The following is a 20,000-nucleotide window of genomic DNA, read 5'->3' as shown; positions in this document are numbered from 1 at the left end:
ATCAAAGAAGATACAAGTTTCTGAACTTGGCAAAAATCACTATTTTTCTTCGTCAAATATATGAAAAATGAAACGAAAGCCAATTTCAGACCTTCATATATGGAAAAATTATGTCCCTATGGTTCTTAAACTTCTTACACAATGAAAAATAGTTATAGGGATAGAGCCTATTTTTTTTGGAGCATATGACACAACAAATGGCTTTTACAACTTTGCGCGAAGTGGACCCCAAAGCTAAAAATCTTGATTGGGAAAAAAAATCCGAAAATTTCTCAATAATCCGTTGACTTATATCTTTAAAAGAACATTAAACGAAAAGTTAAAACACCTCGAGGAAGGTTCATATATCAAATTAAAGAGAAATTTAAGCTCTTTACAATGAGGTAGATCACTTTTTGATAAATATTGATGGAATTTTGTTAATTTAGGTTACGTCATGGCACTCAAATTTTATTAAAAAAAAAAGATATAATTTTCAATCAGTCATATAAAGTCAGCCAGTGATTTAAATTTAACAAATAATATACCAAATCGAAGGACACTGCATGAACAAAATATATCTAACATAAAATATACATCTTGGCTTCATACAAATTCACTGAGTAATATGATGAAGTAAACGGTCATAGAGCGCTTTCTTATTTCCTGTCATAGTAATAGTCTCCCCCCTTACTAAGTTTCTGAAGCGAATCTGATCCTTAAGCCTCTCTGTAGATCTTGGACCAGAGTACAATCCATCCAATTCATCTTTTGTAGTCACTATGTGCCCACCCTCAGCTAAAATAGCATCAAGAGCAGCATTTTTACGCTTTGCTAACTTTACTGCTTTTTCATCCTTCTTTCTCTTATTTTCTTCAAGTCTTTGCAGTATTTTATCCTCAACATTCTTCTTTTCTTTGACACTTCTTTTTTTCCACTCTGGCCCATACTTAATAGCCCTTTCCATTAAACTCTTGGTGACCTTAGGGGTTTGACCATTCAGCCATTTCTCTGTTTTATTTCTCTTCCACATGTTGGTGGTTGAACGTAAAATTAATGAGGCATTTCTTCGCTTACTAATACAGTAGTCCAGGTCGCCAAACAGACGTTCTCCAGTAAGATTTGTCAGAGGACAAGTACTTAAAATCTTTCTAACTTCCTCTGATAAATCATCACCAAAGATCCCCCCTTCAAGAAAATCTGACAACTGACGTGTTACAGCGTTATTACATTCATAAACAATTTCCTTTAGACAAGACAAAAAAGGTGGTGACTTAAAAGAGTCGCAATTCAAAAATTCTTTAACAACAAAAATATCAGAGTCATTAGCCATAAACTGTTCATCAAAAACTGATGGAAGAGATTCACTGTTTGGTACAAAATTACAAGAAGACATCAAGTCAAACAGAAGTTTCATTTTTTGAACATAATATGGAAACTCAGCATACGATTTGCTGCTATTCATAAGTTGCCAATAAGGCTCAGTAATGCAAACATGCAAAAAAGAAAGTACAGATATCAAAGTAATAATTCTAAAATCTTGCAGGTCAGCAACAATTGATTGTAATTTTAAGTTATTATGGGAAACATTTTCATTTAAGAAATGTTCAATGTCAAATCTGTGGCGCAACAGAGCAGTTGCATTTTGGAATAAATTGTTAAAGCGATTTGATCTGAAGCTAGAGAAAGTTGATTTGATACCCTTAGAAGAACAAAAGATCAGCCATTCTTTTCTGCAGCCACTCTTCTCATCACCTCTTGGCCCTAGAACCTCAGATGCCAACCTGATTAATCTTAATGAGGCACATTCTGTTGCTGAAGAAAAAGTTGCAAACTTTGAACAAGAATCCCTCCCAAGCTTACTCCCATCTCCACTAACAACTTCTTGTTCAACAGATTGAAGAGCTTTTTCTGCAGCAGCAGAAAGTGCAAGCAAAAAGTGGGCATTACAAAATGTGAAATAAACAGAGCAATCCTCCCCTTCAAGCAACTCCGCTTTGTATTTTGACATTTTCTGATTGAATGCTTTATTGACAGATGCTCTGTCCGAGAGAAGGCACGTCATTTTCCTTATGATATCTTTTAACAGTTCATTTCCATCAACACCATCATCATCTAAACAATACACTTCACACAGGTCTTTAAACAAAGAAACACATTTTTCTAACAATGTCTCGGAATCATCACGAGCAATTTCAGAAAATCCTAAGGATAGTTGCTTGCCATTCGACAGAATAATATGCTGCTCGAGGAAATTAGTTTTTTGACGGCTTGTTCCGTCACAAGCATACGTAAAACTGTCACTTTTTTTAATTTCATCCACTGCTTGATATTTTGCAATGACATGTGCTTCATTTGCAAAATTAAGAGATGTTGAGGAGCATGGTAAACTACGTTTGTCTATATTTGTTTTAAATATGTGTTTTGCAACAGTTTCTACAACTGTAGAACATTTTTTCTGCTGCAACATTTGCTTTTCCTTGTAAAGCATAAAATGCCTGCCTCACATCATCAGAATATCGATGACTGCTGCCATACTGGCGTAACTCAACACAATCTTTGTCACTGTCAAAAGACAACATATGTAAGAGATCACTGTTTTTGGCTCTTTCTTCAACAAGAGAAGTTTTGAATTTTGATTTCATAGTTTGTTCATGCTTAACTTTCACTTTACATTCATTCAAATTGTTAAGAAGTTCATTATTTTTCCTCCTTTCTTTTTCAAGCTCGTAATCTTTTTGGGTATTGTCTTTCTTTAACTGCCTGATATCTTTCTTATATGCATGATTCTTTTTGTATAACTTTGATTTTTTAACATCCTCCAACTTCTCTGCCAGCATTTCATATTTTTCTTCTGTATTTCGAAGAGCTTTACCTACTTCTTCTTTGACAGACCTATCACATTCATTTTTCAAGACAGTTTCTACATTTTTCTTTTCTTCTTGTAACATTTCAAAACGTGCTTTGCAAGCGACAATGGACTTTTGAAGTACTTTGCATTCATCACATGACTTAGATTTTGTTGGAAGAAACTGAGGAATGTTTTCATTTTCACTTTCAATAGCAAAAGGCTGAGATAAAAATTCATCCAATTCACGACACTTTTTTCTATTTTGAAGAGACTTATAAGTTTTAATAACTTTTGTGACTCTAGTGCGAATCTTCGAGTCAGTCAAGCTAGAGCAAGAGCACAGAATATTTATCCACTTCCTCACAAACACAGGAGTTAAATTCTCACTATGTCTGAATTTTTCTAAATGAATAACAATCTCGTTTGTAACGACACATCTTTCATCTCGAGAATATTTTCTGATGCCTGTCAAATGAAGACGATTGAGACCCATTTCAGCCAGGGGTGGGGACAACGTGTGGAAACTGAAGGGTTCCAACATAAGGGCTTTACAATCATCCAGAGACATCTGTTCACATTTGTCAAGGAGGGTGGAGATCCGATGAGCAATCCGGCTCTCAGTGACAGACGCCGTGTCATCAAACAGTATTTCAAGCCATGTCTTGAGCTAAATAAGAGAAAAAGAAATGTTTATGGTCATAGCAAAGATAAATATTACAATAGACACATGAGAGAGAAAAAAAAGAGAGAGAAAAGCAACTGGTACTGGCACCGGTTGTTATGGAAACAAAAATGACCACTTATAATTCAAGGAGTAGGCTATTGTTACTAAAGTATGATTACAACTCAATGTAATTTTTTTAAAAAACCCTAAAAAACTACCCAAAAAAACCCTAAAAAACTACCCAAAAGAAAATTCTTTCTTTATCATTTCCCATTCTATACCGTTCGGTGTATGGGGGTTACTACTATGATTCTATGAAGATGGTCTGTTCTTTTCGATTTCCTACTCTAACATGCGCACAGGACCCCCGAAATGATCGTGTGTCTCCGATAGGACCAGGTTCTTGATCCCATCTACCAGAATAGGAGCAGGGGAGTGGTATACAGGTTTTCACCAATTTTCAGGGTGAAAAATAATTTGACACTGCCAGGACTCACACAAGGTGACTTCTGTGTGAGAAGCCAGAACCATACCTCTGTACCACTTGGTAGCCTACCACTACCACCCAAAGAAAATATGATAAATCTGTTCTTAAATTAATTCATACCTCTCGATAGCTAGCATGTTGTTGCTCTTTAATCAGATGCAGTTGGATAAGTAGGCCATTGGTTAAACTTGAGATATGGGGCAAGGTTGGTCGTCTTCCTCTACCTTGACGTGAGAAGTGATCTGCCAAATCCATGTAGACACCATCCTCTGTAATAAAATAAAATATAGAACATGATGACACAAGGCACACAAACAGCTGTTCAGTTTTGAAAGCAGTAAAAAATTAGGATTGATCTCTGAAATGGAGATTTTATAATTTTCTTAATTTAGCAACTAAAGCTACTCTTTGTTTTTGTGTGCATGAGTGTGTGTGAAGATGTTTATTATAAATTATACCAACAATAATATGTCATGAAATTCAACTATAAACTTGATATGACTAATACTAATAGTAATAATCAACTATGTAACTTGATGAATATAAATATAAAAAACATTGTGTCCAGAGTGAATGATGGATAAGGATGCCACTGGCACTGACAAACTTAACTTACGTGTATAATTCTGATCATTATTCAATTCCCGGAGCTCAAAACCCTTTTGCTTTTGTTTTTTAATTTCTCATGAAAAATACAAAATTCCGAGGCAAAGTTTAATAATAATAATATAGCAAACTGCTAGAGGAAACTTGACTTACTATTACGAGAGCCTCTCTTCCCCCTCTCCCCCTTTTTTTTTCTTCCTTGTCTAGAAGTAGAATAAGTCTTATAAATATATACACAACAAATATATTAAATAATAAAAACCGTTTGCTTATTTATGAGAGTGCATACCTTTGAGGAATTCAAGCACAGGCTCCGAATGAGGACATAGGTCTTTTTCACTGCCGACTGTGACATCGATCGAACCACCGACCTCGGCGCTGCCGGCTCCCTCGCTCGCCATTCCAATGGCGGAATAGTATAAAACTTCTTTTCTTGATACTCGCGTCGTGAAAATTAAAGAAGACTTTTTATGTTGATATTTGAACAGAACAGATCCTCAGCTTTAATCCAATATATAGCACATCAGTAATTTTTCAAGGATATTGGATCTAGGATGAAAATTGCGTTCAGAATCTCACTTCCACGATCATAGCGTCGCCATTTTTGTTTCTTTTTAAATTTTAAAAGTGCTTGGTATCAAAATAAACCGGAGTTATTGCCCTTTCCAATGATGTCATTCTTATTTTTATACACCCGTTCACGGCCGAAGTATTCAAGAAAGAAGTTGGGCGCATGAAATCGAAACATCGCTCCTCTCGCCGTAGAATGCGATAATGACGAAAAAACACCATATATACAAAAATAAAATTAAAATAAATAAAACATTGAAACAAGATTTTAATGTGCACAAAATAATAAGGAGAAATCAATCTTTTTAATGGTATTGATTTTTTTTTTTTTAATAATACGCTAACACAAGATATCGTAATTCAAAAAATTGAGTTTTCGATCGACTTCTCCACTCAGTCAGATTTTCTACCCACGAAAAGCGAGCGCTTGTGGTACCTACTAATATGTCCTTTAGGACTATTCTCTAATTTTCTCTCTCACTCCTGTCTTTTCCTTTGTATTTTCATCTCTTTATCTCTCTATCGTCCTCTTTTCTTTCATTCCGTCACCCTCTCTTTGCCGCCCACCCTCCATCTCTTCTCTCTCTCTCTCTCTCTCTCTCTCTCTCTCTCTCTCTCTCTCTCTCTCTCTCTCTCTCTCTCTCTCTCTCTCTCTCTCTCCCTCTCTCTCTCTCTCTCTCTTCATCGTTCCTCCTTCGCCTATCCCCCAACTCGATCTCTCTTTTCTTTATTTTTCTTCACTCTCTCTCCCTCCCCCCCCCCCTCTCTCTCTCTCTCTCTCTCTCTCTCTCTCTCTCTCTCTCTCTCTCTCTTCTTTCTTCCCCCTCCCCCTTTGTTCTCCAATTTCCTGTCTCACCCCTGTCTTTTCCTCCTCTTTATCTCGCTATCTTCCTCTTTTATTCTGGCACCCTCTCTCTCTCTATCTCTCTCTTTCTCTCTCTCTCTCTCTCTCTCTCTCTCTCTCTATCTATCTATCTATCTATCTATTTATCTATCTATCTATCTTTCTCTATGTCTGAGTGGTCTCAAACGCGTTTCATCTGGGATATGGTGTCACCTTCTCTGATCCATTATTGTTTTTAAAAAAGGAAAAGAAAAGAAAAAAATTACAAAAGGGGACAACGACACAGATTACACCGCACCCCGCGACTGCAACATCATAAATTATAATCCCCTTTAAAAAAAACATACACTTCCTGGCCGCCTGTACGACTTAAGAGTTGCCAACCACCGAAGAATTAAAATACATTCGGAAGACCTAAAAAGTTTCCGTCGTGAGCTTGCTATGGTAATGAATCGAGATATTGAGGCGGTGGTGGTGGTGGGAATCATGGAGGTAGAGAGAGAGAGAGAGAGAGAGAGAGAGAGAGAGAGAGAGAGAGAGAGAGAGAGAGAGAGAGAGAGAGAGAGAAGAAGAAGAAGAAGAAGAAGAAGATCATGAAAGAGAGGAATAGACAGAGAAGGAGCAGTGACAACCCGACAGAGGAAACAAAGAAAAGTGTGAAAAAAGGAAGAAGAATGTGCCGCTATGTGGTCTTGTGGTATGACACTCGCTTTCGGATCGGATTGGAAAATCCTGGGTTCGAGCCTCACTCGGCTTATAGTTGAGTCCACTTTTACCGTACTCAGGTTTAAAATAAGTACCAGGCCGTTAACTGCGTTGTTCTGTCTGAAAAAATGTAATATCGCCTAACAGACACCATGTAGGATGTTAAGTGTTGCTGTTGGCCTGTGACACCCTGTAAAGCGCTTTGAGACTTCGAGCGGATATTGCGCTATAGAAAAACTCTCGTTAGTATTTGTGACAATGGTAGAAATTGCAGTGATGGTGTTCTTGTTTCGACGATGATGAGATGATGGTAGTGGTGGTGTCACTGATCTAATGGTAGGTATAATGCTATTGTAGTGATATTGATTGTGGTGTTGATATTTATTATGGTAGCGATTCGGATGGTAATGATTATGTTGTAAAAGTGCTTGTGGTAATGATGATGATGGTTTTAAAATTGATGTGGATCGACGTTACTTAATTTCAGGTCTGATAACCATTTCCTTATGGGCTCATTGCTATAATGGAAATCTCAAAAAAATGACGCATTATACAACAATGTTAAACTAGGCCCATAAGTGGGTTCGGATGTCAGACCTGCGTGTTTGTGGATGCTTTGTTAACCTACAATGCAGCACAAACCCCTTTCGAAATGGTATTCTTTTTTTCCACTATAACACAATAAGTCGAATGCTTGGCAGGTCTGTATCACTGCGTACATAGGCACACGTTAGTTGTAAAAATATCTATTGAAATACCACCTTGAATGGTGATAAGCCAAATTACACATCTGGAATACAAAATTTGCATACAAAGTTTTTTGAGTACAGAATTATTGATACAAATCGTGGATTTATTTTTCTTGTAACCATTGTTTAAAATATATCAAGCTTTTTATGTATATATTTCCATCTTTTTATTTTTAATTTAAAACTAAAGTTAGGAATTTGTTTTTGGCCGGTAATCGTACCTTTATCAGCCTTATTAGACCCCTACCCAGATCAAAACAACAACCCCAACACCCCTGACAACATTACCCCTTGTTCTGAGTTTAAGAACATAGGCAAATTATTGTTCTTAGGCCGAACTGGGCTTTTATGTTCTGTATCATCCTATTTCACCCAGTTTCAACCCGTAGACATTTTAAAGCCCAGCCCGTCGACATTCTAACTTCTCGTCAGGGCAAAAGTGGATACCAAATACTTAATAGTATTAGCTAACGAATGAAGTACTGAAAATATTGAGGACTTGGTATTAGTGTCCTTTATTAATCTTTAATATATTTGACATCGTATATGTAAATTAGATTAAATGCAACGTTGTGCTTTCGGCTTTGGAATTAATTTGCGTGTTGTAAAGCCGCCAAATTCCATACCGTCTATACCATTACCTCGTTCACTGCCACTAACGCATTGAATTCTCCGTGAATTAAATCTACAATTCTGTTATACAGCTCGTCTTCTCAATACGGTACAACTTATAACAAAATTTTCTGAAGTTAAAGGACATGTATCGACATTGTTCAAATAAATGAAAAATGCTGGCTAAATTCAAGCCAATATTGATGGCCCTCACTGAATAATCAAGATTATAATATTTTAAAAAAACTGCTTCTTAAGAGATGTTTTTGGGCTGCTTATATTACTATGACTAATATAATATTTTTGACAGTTTTAATACTAGTCATTTAAAACAAATAGTTATTGAGTGTTAAACCACTACCATAGATAGAAAAAATGTAATTAAGGCAACCCCCCCCCCCCCCCCCGCCACACACACACATACACAACAAAAAAACCCTTTTTTTAAAGAAGAAGAAGAAAAAAATTTAAAAATCAAGCCCCCCCCCCCCCCTACCCCCCACTCCCCAAAAAAGAAAGAAAAGGAAAAAAGAAAAGAATACCTGACGAATCTTCCTCTGTGCCCAACCAACCCAAACTTTCGAGCAGGCATTTGAATGGGATACTTGACAAAAGGAGAACACGAAAATAGTTCCTAATAAGGAAACGATCACCATTCTGGGAAAAAAAATCATATCCCAGAACAACAACAACAAAAAAAAAAAACAACAACCCCCCCCCTCCCCCCCCCCCACACACACACAGAAAACCAAAAAAACAACAACCCCCCCCCCCACAAACACACACACACACGAAACTAACACATACACGCACACACACACACACACACACATATATATATATATATATATATATATATATATATATATATATATATATATATATATATATATATATATATATATATATATATACACACTCAACTGATTATTTGACTCACTAACAAAAAAATTTAAGACGATACGGATATATCATGTAATTACGTAGAATCGAATCTAGCTCAGTACAAACAGAAACGGAATAGTGCCCAGCTGTAGTGTGAAGTACGAATAGTGCAAGCAACATTATTTGTCCTTACGGACGGCAATGGCGGTTGATGCTATTCGACCTTAAGGACGAATAGGGCTACCCAAAGGTAATTGGGGTCAAAAGGAATGTGCGACTCTGTTAGGGATAATCGAATCATACTTACTAACACAATTCACATCACATACAATTTAGTGATGAATACTCATAAAAATGGCCGACTAAAAACAATAACTAAGATCTGATTGACGTCAAAAGACACCTAGATAACCACGAACTTTCAGTTAGACATCATAATGTAAACAATTATAATGGTTGGTAAATATAGAAAACTACACAGGTTTTATTAAAATAAACAATTACAAAAACATGATGTCGTCAATTTCGTTCTATCTATATGCCCGTATTTGGTTATATAAAACGATTGATGCCAACAGGATATAACGTGTCAATACACTAATGTATGTGTTACGTTGATTGTTTATAGTATCATTAATACTTTTAAGAAATTAAAATCAACTCCAAATGAAAATCAGAAATTTATTCTTGAAAACAAATTCAACTGTGTCTGCTCAGGCATTAGTTTGGCTACACAGGCCGCCATTCTCGTCTCTCTCTCTCTCTCTCTCTCTCTCTCTCTCTCTCTCTCTCTCTCTCACACACACACACACACACACACACACACACACACACTCACTCCCATAAAACGGGTCAAAAGGAATGTGGGACTCTGTTATGGATAATCTAATCTACTAACACAATACACTCCAACAGTCGTAACGCCACTTCCCCTCTTAACCCTATCCCTACTAGGCTTTTTGACTTTCACTACCTACAAGGCTGGGTCTGAGTGACCCATATTCCTGATTAGAGCAAAAAACATTTTACCCACACTTCCTACCAGGCTGGGTCTGAGTGACCCATATAGCTGATTAGAGCAAAAAACATTTTACCCACACTTCCTACCTGGCTGGGTCTCACTGACCCATACACTCTAACATGGTTAATCTATTTCTAATACTGTATGCACTCATTTCACCACTTGATGAATGAGAAAAGTAATAGTAAGAGTATTTTATATAGCGCTTTCCACAAATTTTCATAGCGCTCTACGTTCCCCCACCCCTTTTCACCCAAAAAATGTGATAGCAAAGAAAGAACAAGAATTTATTGAAACAACACAAGATTCATGATTTATTTGAAGCAATGTTGCTTCTCCTACTCATTAGCATGACACACAGAGCAAATTGCTAAAGTATGCTCCTTGCATAATGGTGCAAAGCATGAAGAGCATTGGACTGATGCCTTTCTATCGCTCTTCCCAGGACAGCGAGCACATCGTTTTCTTTTAGACGCAGGTGGCTTAACACCGTTGTCAACAGGCCTTGGGTGGATGATAACAAGAGGATCTCTGCCCAGAAACAAATCCATAGCACAAGCAAGTGGTTTGGGCAAAAACTTGTTGCCACGACGTCGTTCAATTTGAGGAGTGATGAGGCCTTCAGCTATATCCAATTGGAATTTGCGCCGCAAGTCTTTGTCACAAACTCTTTCATTAGGAAATTTGGTTTGGTAAACCACTGATGCCGCAATGCTGCCAATGTCCAATATGTTGTAAAATATAACCATGGGCCATCGCTTGGTCTGACGCTTTGTACTCGTCGTGTGAGCCATGAGATCCATCGTGTCGACACCTCCTTTGGTACTATTGTAGAAGTCGACGACTTCTGGAATTTCTTTTTTGTGCTTGTTGATCACAATGTTGTCATCTGAATGCAGGCTGGAAATTACAATGACATTCTTTTTTCCCCAGACTTGTAACTCACAAGCATTGAATTATTTTGAAATGCAAACTTCGGCTCCCCCTTTTTTGTTTGTTTGGGATCTTGGAACTCTGGGGGAATGAACCGTTTGTTTCGTCTCACTGTTCCAACGAGTGACATCTTCTCTCTATCCAACTTGTTTACGAGTTCATAATCTGTAAAAAAAATTGTCACAGGTGACATTTCTTCCTGATTCATAGAATGGTTCCACAAGAGAAAGGGTTGTGTTTCGGCCAAGATTTGCAGTAGGGTACCTAGCGACCGACTTTGCCTAAATAAGGAATTCCTGTCAGTGGGTAGAATTTTTGAGTCCACGGCCCAGAATATCTTCAGCCCATACTTGTCAGGCTTTGAGGGCAAGTACTGCAGAAAGGAACACCTCCCCCTCCATGGGACAAGTTGCTCATCAATTGTGATTGACTCGCCGGGAACATAGTGACGTTTCAATGTCAGCAGAAATTTCTCCCAGAAATCTCTTACTGAGGCAAACACATCTCGTTCTCTACGACCACTCCTGGAGGACTTGTCATCAAAACGTAGACGATTGCAGAGAGAAAGGTATCTGTTTCTTGAAAAGCAGCAGCGCACCACGCTTTCCTGGCATTGCTGTCAGCCATGATGTTTTGAATAGAAGGGAAAGAGGAAGTTTCTAAGGGACATCACTCTGGGTTTTTTTCTTTACAAAGGGAAATAACTCATAAATCAATTGCAATATAAAAGGTAACATATTATAGCCCATCTTAATATAATATGAATCTATACTGCAGTATCTAAACCACGAATGCCTGAGTTTTTCTCTCATTGAGAAGTATATGGGTCAGATTGACCCAGCCTGGTATGAGCAATGTCTAATTGAAAAAAAATCACTCAAACGCTACAGTATGGGCTCAACTTTTCAAAATTTTGATATGTGTAAATATGGTTAATTTAGGAATACTCTGAGCCTAAGGTAATTAGTGTAATTGTTTTGCTATTATATGGGTTAATGCAGGGTGTCGGGTCATTTTGACCCAACGTAGTAGGGATAAGGTTAATGACGCATGGTTACTAGTAACTGGCTCTAAACAATCGGAACAATGGCGGACGCCCTTATGAAATATTTCTCCGACGATCATAAAAGCGTATACAAAGGGGAAAAAAAAACATTTAAAATCTGATCATGTTTTGAATTTAATACATTCTGATCACAAGACATATGAAAAGTTTTAGCCAGCATGAAGAATAAAAAGTACAGATTTTCTTTGTTTAGAACTACGATGCCTGGCGTTGCTGGGCGACGTGACATAAGACTATTGAATCCAATTCACAACACATACTTTTTTAGTGATAAAAGCTCATAAAAATGGCTGACTAAAAACAATAACTAAGATCTGATTGACGTCAATAGACACCTAGATATCCACGAACTCTATGACAGTCGTCATAATGTAAACAATTATAATGATTGGTAAACATAGAAAACTACACAGGTTTTTATTAAAATAAACAATTACAAGGGAATTAATTAAACGTTATGCTACATTAAATTACGAATTTTGCTTATTTTATTCATTTCTATGTACATAGATTGTATGTGTTATTCACGTAGCAGCTTGTTATGGAAAGATGTTTATCAATGATGACGCTAAGGTTTTTTTATTTATTTGAAAATTCTATTGTGCTATTTCCGAGAGTAATAGGTGAATTATTTGCCTTCCACACATTAAAATCTCAGTTTTACTATCATTTACTATCATTTAATTTTAACTTGTTATGGTAGATTCAAGATTTAATCTCATTAAAACAGCTCGAAATTTGTTGTATTAAGAAATGTAAATTACTTAGGGGTACTGAATCATAAATTTGCGTATCACCAGCATTAAAATGATAACTCAGATTGAATCTGGATATCACACTAGAAAGGGGGTGCTTATACAGAAAAAAAGGACAGGGCCAAGAACGCACTCCAAAGTTTAGTAAAACTTGTTCTGACTGAATACCATTCACCACGACAGTCTGCCATCGATCCTGTAAATATGATGTAAATTATGTAAACCATTTTAAGGGCAATTCCTTTTACGCCGAACGTATTTTCTAGTCTTCTTAACAAAATGTAATGGTCAATTGTGTCAAAGGCAGCTGAAAGATCTTAAAGGCATAATACATTGATATTGTTAGCATCCGCATTATATAACAAAAGATTTTAAGAAGCGCCGTTGCTGTTTGTAGGCTGACTGAACTGTTGTTCTTAAGTTCGGAGATAATAATTGTGTCAGTACTACCTTCTCCAAAAGTTTGGACAAAAAATAGAAGGATGTGTGGAAAGTGAGAGATATGAAGACGATGAAAAAGAAAAACACAAAAACCCCTTAAAAACAACTAAACAAAAAACGCCTGGACAGACAGTCACACCGACATCCATACACATACAAACGCGCGCACACACACACATACACACACACACACACACACACACACACACACTAATTAGTTGAAATGAATGAAAAATAAGTATACTTAAGTTAGACGTTTGGTTGAGCATCCGACCAACAAGCAAGGGGATCCGTTTTTTATTGCCAGCTGTATAAAGTTTTGTAATGGTTTTGCTTTCTGGTTTTGTTTTTTTTTTTCATTTTTTATTACTTGATTGTAAAGCCTCTCTGCCCACCAATCAGCCACTAAATAGCTAGCTTGATATGTTGATCTGGTGGAAAGTAATACGTGAATATTTCAACTTATGTCATAGATTAGATTGGTTTTGAACTCAGTGTCTGCAGCAATCTAGTCTTTAATCACGGGCGCATAATTTAGTCAAAGATATAAGAACTGCAATCCAAAAAGTTGTTAAAAGCAAGTATTTCCACTCTTAACATCCAACGGACGAGGTCAAACTTAGATGTCGCTGGGTCAAACACACGCGTTCTGGTATGTCACTACTGCTGTCGGATGTGAAGGTCATGCGTTCGATTCTATAGACAGTATGCGGTTAGACTAAGGGAGTAAGATATAAATACTGTATGTGCGTGTGTGTGTGTGTGTGTGTGTGTGTGTTTATGTGTGTGTTTGTATGTGTGAAAGAAACACGAGGGAGACAAAGAGAGCGAGCGAGACTGGTAGATAAAAAAGGGGGAAAAGGAGGGAGGGGGTGGAGCAAAGAATAGGTAGGGATAGAAAGCCCTTCGTTTCAAAAGAAGTCAATCAATGGGAAACATATTGACCAATGAGATTGCAATTTAAAAAATGGGACTGGTCAAATCATTTGTTGCATTGTTTCCATTTTGAGTCAGATGACAGCTTGAAGAGGAGCGGGTGGGGCTTAATTTGTAATGACTTTGAAATTTGAAATCATATAATTGAATCTTCTTGTTTGAGCCGCAACGTCGAGTTATTTAGGACCTGCCACTCGTTATCACAACCCCTTGTGGTCAATTGTCAGCTATTAATCTCTCCTCCCCTTTTTCTTTGGGTTCACTCCAGTGACATCTATATATTATTATGAAGTCCTAGGTTCACTCACATTGTTTATATTGTCTCAAAAGACCCCACCCTCCCTCCCATTCCCAATGAATACACGTTAAAACGCTCTCTCTCTCTCTATCTCTCTCTCTCTCTCTCTCTCTCTCTCTCTCTTCTCTCTCTCTTATTTATTTATTTATTTTTTAAAAATATATATCTCTGCATCCATCTCTCTCGCTCTCTGTTTGTTACTGACTCTCCTCTCTCTCTCTCTCTCTCTCTCTCTCTCTCTCCTCTCTCTCTCTCTCTCTCTCATGTAAACAACAACGCGATAGAAAGTTACAGTGCTCCTCTATGATGTCATGTTACGGATGACGTCATTGGCGTTGGCGAATTATGCGTCAACCAATCAAATCGTCACCAACAGTTTCGCATGGTATTTTCGCCATACGGCGGCATCTTCGTCACGCCACTCGTTGACGCCACCGCATGCTCACGGACACCGTCAATATTTACGGGGCGGAATACGGCCGTCTGAGATACTGTCCTTTTGTCGGTTAACGATGGGGTTGAAATAGGATACTGTTTCAAGCAAATTTTTAATTGCCTCTAATTTCAAAAATATTTGAGTTATGATCATTCTGACAACTTTGTAAGCTTTCCTATGTCCCAGAGTTTTGATTTAGTAAAAAAAAGTGATTTTATGATTTTTTGAGAGATACTGTCCTTTTCTTGGTTAGGGCACTGTTAGGATGGTATTAGTATTAGGTCTTTGTGCAGCTATGTGGTCTTGTGGTATGACACTCGCTTTCGGATCGGAATGTCCTGGGTTCGACGAGCCTCATTCGGCGCATAGTTGAGCCCGTGAAAAAGGCTCTTTACTCACATTCTTGTACCGTACTCAGGTGTAAAATGAGTACCTGGCCATTAACAGCGTTGCCTGTGTCCGAAAAGAAATGTAATATGGCCTAGCCTAACAGGCGTCATGTCTCGTTCTACATGTCACGTGTTGCTGTTAGTCAGGGACATATGTAGCCTAAAGCGATTTGAGCACGTTTGATGGATTTTGCCCAATATAAAAGCTCAAGAGAAAAAAAGCTTAATAAAAAATGAATAAATAAATAAAACATTATAAAATAAATTCCTTTATTCATCCCATTGGGGAAATTTTTCTTTCTGGTCTATTCCAAAGGAAGACTGGAACAACCCAGGTGTCAGCCGCAGTTGAGTAGGGCGAGGTGACTTGCTCAATGCTCAATAGGGTACGAAGCGGATACCTTACTGCTGAGCCACTCTGCCCCATTGCACGATCTAAACTTCAAAGCGGAATCCTTTGCTTCTGCCTAGATGGGGTCTTTAACTCACTCAACCCTTACACCGACTATATCCGTAGTTTAACCATTACTTCTACCCCACGCTTATTAATTACATGTTTCTGAGACAAATTATAGCGGTTTGTCTATTTTTACGAAACCCGCCGAAACCTGCCGAAACCCGACAAATTTATGGGAAGTAGGTAGCAGTGGGGAGTGAACCTGGGACTATGAAAAGTGTACATCATTGGAGAGTAAACCCGCGACTGGGTTTAGCCGGGTTTCGTAAAAAAAAGCAATCAGTGCTTTTTTACGAAACCCGGCGAAACCTTACACTACCGGGCAAAGTTATGGGAAGTAGACAACTGTGGGGAGTGAACCTGAGACTCAGGGAATTGTACACCTGTGGGGAGTGAACCTGAGAATATGGAAGGAGGATATCAGTGGAAAATGAACCTTGGACTATGGGAGATGGATGCCAGTGGGAATTGAAGCCGGACTATCGGAGTTGGGTACCAGAGATAAATGAACCTGACACTATAGGAAGTGGGCATGAATGGGGATTGAACCTGGGACTCAGGGAGGTGCACACTAATGGGGATTTAATCGGGGACTGTGGGAGATGGATACCATTGGAACTTGAAGCTCGACATTGGGAGTTGGGTACCAGAGGAGAACGAACCTTACATTATAGGAGGTGGGCACCAATGGGGATTGAACCTGGAACATACTAGAGCGAGATCAGAAGGGTTCTCCTCTTTTTCTACAGTCCGGCTTCAATTCCCAATGGTATATCTATGGTGAGGACGAGGATGGTGATGATGATGATGTCGATGCGATGATGATGATGATGATGATGATGATGATGATATAGGTGGTGGTAATAATGATGATGATGATGATGATAATGAAAAATGATGGTGATGAAGACGACGTCGACGAAGACGACAATGATGATGATGAAGATGATGATGATGATGATGATGTTGATGGTGGAGGTGGTAATATTGCTGCTGCTGGTGAATATGATGATGATGATGATGATGATGATAAGAACGTTCAAGTTGTCCCTATAGATGCTGTGCGCTTGGCTAAGAAACTCATAACAATGCCATCCGAAAACAAAATGGACCAGCTCATAAAACTACTCGTACATTGAACATTTATGGTCTGGTTAACACAGTTCAGTGAGAATTACTCATTTCCCACTGATATCCTTTGAACATAGTCCCAGGTTCACTTCCCAGTGGCGTGCACTTCCCTGAATCCCAGGTTCATTCCCCATTGTTGCCTACTCCTATAGTGTCAGGTTGATTTTCCTATGGTACTCAACACCCATATTCCGGTTTAAATTCCCAATGGTATCCATCTCCCTTTAGTCCCAGGTTTATTTCCCACTGATATATTTGTTACATAGTCCCAGGTTCATTCCCTAGTGGTGTGCACCTCCTATAGTGTAAGGTTCATTATCTTCTGGCACCTAACTATTATATTTCGGCTTCGTTCCCACATGTATCAATCTCCCATTGTCACCAGTTAACTCCCCACTGGTGTGCACTTCCCTGAGTCCCAGGTTCAATCTCCATGGGTGTCCACCATATATAGTGTCAGGTTCATTCTCCTCTGGTACCCACCTCCCATAGTCCAGCTTCAATTCCAACTGATATCCCTTTCCCATAGTTCCAGGTCCATTTTCCACTGACTTCCTCTTACCATAATCCCAGGTTCACTCCCCACTGGTGTACACTTCCATGAGTCCCAAGTTCACTCCCCACAGTTATCTACATCCCATAACTTTGCCGGATAGTGTCGGGTTTCGCCGGGTTTCGTAAAAAAGCACTGATTGCTTTTTTACGAAACCCGCCGAAACCCAGTCCCAGATTCACTCCCCAATGGTGTACATTTCACTGAGTCCAATGTTCACTACCCACTGCTACCTACTTTGCAATTTGTCGGGTCTCGTCCGGTTTTGTCGGGTTTCGGCGGTTTCGGCGGGTTTCTCGGGTTTCGAACAAAAGGACACCGTGCTAGCAGTGAAGACAAGGTTTGGGGGTAAAATCTCTACCTCTCTCCCCCCCCCCCCCCCCCCCCACACACACTCTCTCTCTCTCCCCCTCTCTCTCTCTCTCCCCCTCTGTGTCTCTCTCTCTCTCTCTCTCACTCTCTCGAGCCACGGAGTAAATATTCACAGCAGTAGGAGAATTGTCTGTTGTGCAATGTGGCCTAAATCATTTTGTTTTTGAGACCACATTGATTTGGTTGGAGTTCATGGCTAATAATTTGGACCATATAAAAGATGGAACCATGGACTAGATGACAAGAGCAATATGGAAATTTTATAAAGTAAATGGTGACCGAAATAATTATGTTTTTGAAAAAGTATTGAGTGTTTACTCTGTGCTCGGAGTTCATGGCTAAGGATTTGGGTCATAAAGAAACATAAGAGAGAGAGAGAGAGAGAGAGAGAGAGAGAGAGAGAGAGAGAGAGAGAGAGAGAGAGAGAGAGAGAGAGAGAGAGAGATTGGAGGATTTTGATTTTTTTCTTTGTACAGTAGAAGGCAGTTTGAGGGTCAATACTGAAATTTGGTGAGTAACAACGTACAACATTTTGTTGAAAAGAAGCACCTAAGTAGAAGTATTAGTAGTAGTAGTGTAGTAATAATTGTAGTAGTAGTAGTTGTTGTTGTTGTTGTAGTAATAGTAGTAGTAGTAGTAGTAGTAGTAGTAGTAGTAGTATAGTAGTAGTATAGTAGTAGTAGTAGTAGTAGTAGTAGTAGTAGTAGTAGTATAGTAGTAGTATAGTAGTAGTATAGTAGTATATAGTAGTAGTAGTAGTAGTAGTAGTAGTAGTAGTAGTAGTAGTAGTAGTAGTAGTAGTAGTAGTAGTAGTAGTAGTAGTAGTAGTAGTAGTAGTAGTAGTAGTATATATGTATGTATGTATGTATGTATGTAAGTATGTATGTACACATGTGGGGAGTGAACCTGAGAATATGGAAGGAGGATATCAGTGGAAAATAAACCTTGGACTATGGGAGATGGATACCAGTGGGAATTGAAGCCGGACTATCGGAGTTGGGTACCAGAGATAAATGAACCTGACACAATAGGAAGTGGCCACGAATGGGAATTGAACCTGGGACTCAGGGAAGTGCACACTAATGGGGAGTTAATCTGGGACTGTGGAGATGGATACCATTGGGACTTGAAGCTTGACATTGGGAGTTGGGTACCAGAGGAGAACGAACCTTACATTATAGGAGGTGGGCACCAATGGGGATTGAACCTGGGACATACGAGAGTGAGATCAGAAGGGTTCTCCTCTTTTTCTACAGTCCCGCTTCAATTCCCAATGATATCCATGGTGATGACGAGGATGATGATGATGATGATGATGATGATGATGATGATGATATAGGTGGTGGTAATAATGATGATGATGATAATGAAAAATGATGGTGATGAAGACGACGTCGACGAAGACGACAATGATGATGATGATGATGATGTTGATGGTGGAGGTGGTAATAATGCTGCTGCTGGTGAATATGATGATGATGATGATGATGATGATGATGATGATGATGATGATGATGATGATGATGATGATGATGATGATAAGAACGTTCAAGTTGTCCCTATAGATGCTGTGCGCTTGGCTAAGAAACTCATGACAATGCCATCCGAAAACAAAATGGACCAGCTAATAAAACTACTCGTACCTTGAACATTTGTGGTCTGGTTAACACAGTTCAGTGAGAATTACTCATTTCCCACTGATATCCTTTGAACATAGTCCCAGATTCACTTCCCAGTGGCGTGCACTTCCCTGAATCCCAGGTTCATTCCCCATTGTTGCCTACTCCTATAGTGTCAGGTTGATTTTCCTATGGTACTCAACACCCATATTCCGGTTTAAATTCCCAATGGTATCCATCTCCCTTTAGTCCCAGGTTTATTTCCCCACTGATATATTTGTTACATAGTCCCAGGTTCATTCCCTAGTGGTGTGCACCTCCTATAGTGTCAGGTTCATTCTCCTCTGGTAGCTATTATATTTCGGCTTCGTTTCCCACATGTATCAATCTCCCATAGTCCCCAGTTAACTCCCCACTGGTGTGCACTTCCCTGAGTCCCAGGTTAGAGCTCCATGGGTGCCCACCATATATAGTGTCAGGTTCATTCTCCTCTGGTACCCAACTCCCATAGTCCAGCTTCAATTCCAACTGATATCCATTTCCCATAGTTCCAGGTCCATTTTCCACTGACTTCCTCTTACCATAATCCCAGGTTCACTCCCCACTGGTGTACACCTCCATGAGTCCCAAGTTCACTCCCC

General features: G+C 38.8%; 1 protein-coding gene and 1 long non-coding RNA gene across 2 annotated transcripts in view; both read right to left on the bottom strand.

Moving 5' to 3' along the window:
• Positions 1–5,668, bottom strand: part of LOC144976818 (uncharacterized) — a 5,863-nt gene extending 195 nt beyond the window's left edge. The window contains exons 1-3 of the mRNA XM_078921298.1: positions 4,877–5,668; positions 4,102–4,250; positions 1–3,497 (exon numbers count right to left, since the gene is read on the bottom strand). The exon at positions 1–3,497 is cut by the window's left edge and continues 195 nt beyond it. Coding sequence (XP_078777424.1) covers positions 2,391–3,497; positions 4,102–4,250; positions 4,877–4,988 — 1,368 coding nt within the window. The 5' untranslated portion in view covers positions 4,989–5,668 and the 3' untranslated portion in view covers positions 1–2,390. The remainder of the gene's footprint in view (positions 3,498–4,101; positions 4,251–4,876) is intronic.
• The window catches only part of LOC144976474 (uncharacterized), a 119,145-nt gene that overhangs the window by 4,962 nt on the left and 94,183 nt on the right, over positions 1–20,000 (bottom strand). The window lies entirely within an intron of this gene.

The sequence above is a fragment of the Berghia stephanieae genome, chromosome 7 (assembly GCF_034508935.2).
Source record: "Berghia stephanieae isolate SIO BIC M18660-M18661 chromosome 7, UCSD_Bste_1.3, whole genome shotgun sequence".
Taxonomy (NCBI): domain Eukaryota; kingdom Metazoa; phylum Mollusca; class Gastropoda; order Nudibranchia; family Aeolidiidae; genus Berghia; species Berghia stephanieae.
Note: the sequence above shows the minus strand (reverse complement) of the source record. Positions and strands in the feature narration are given on the sequence as shown.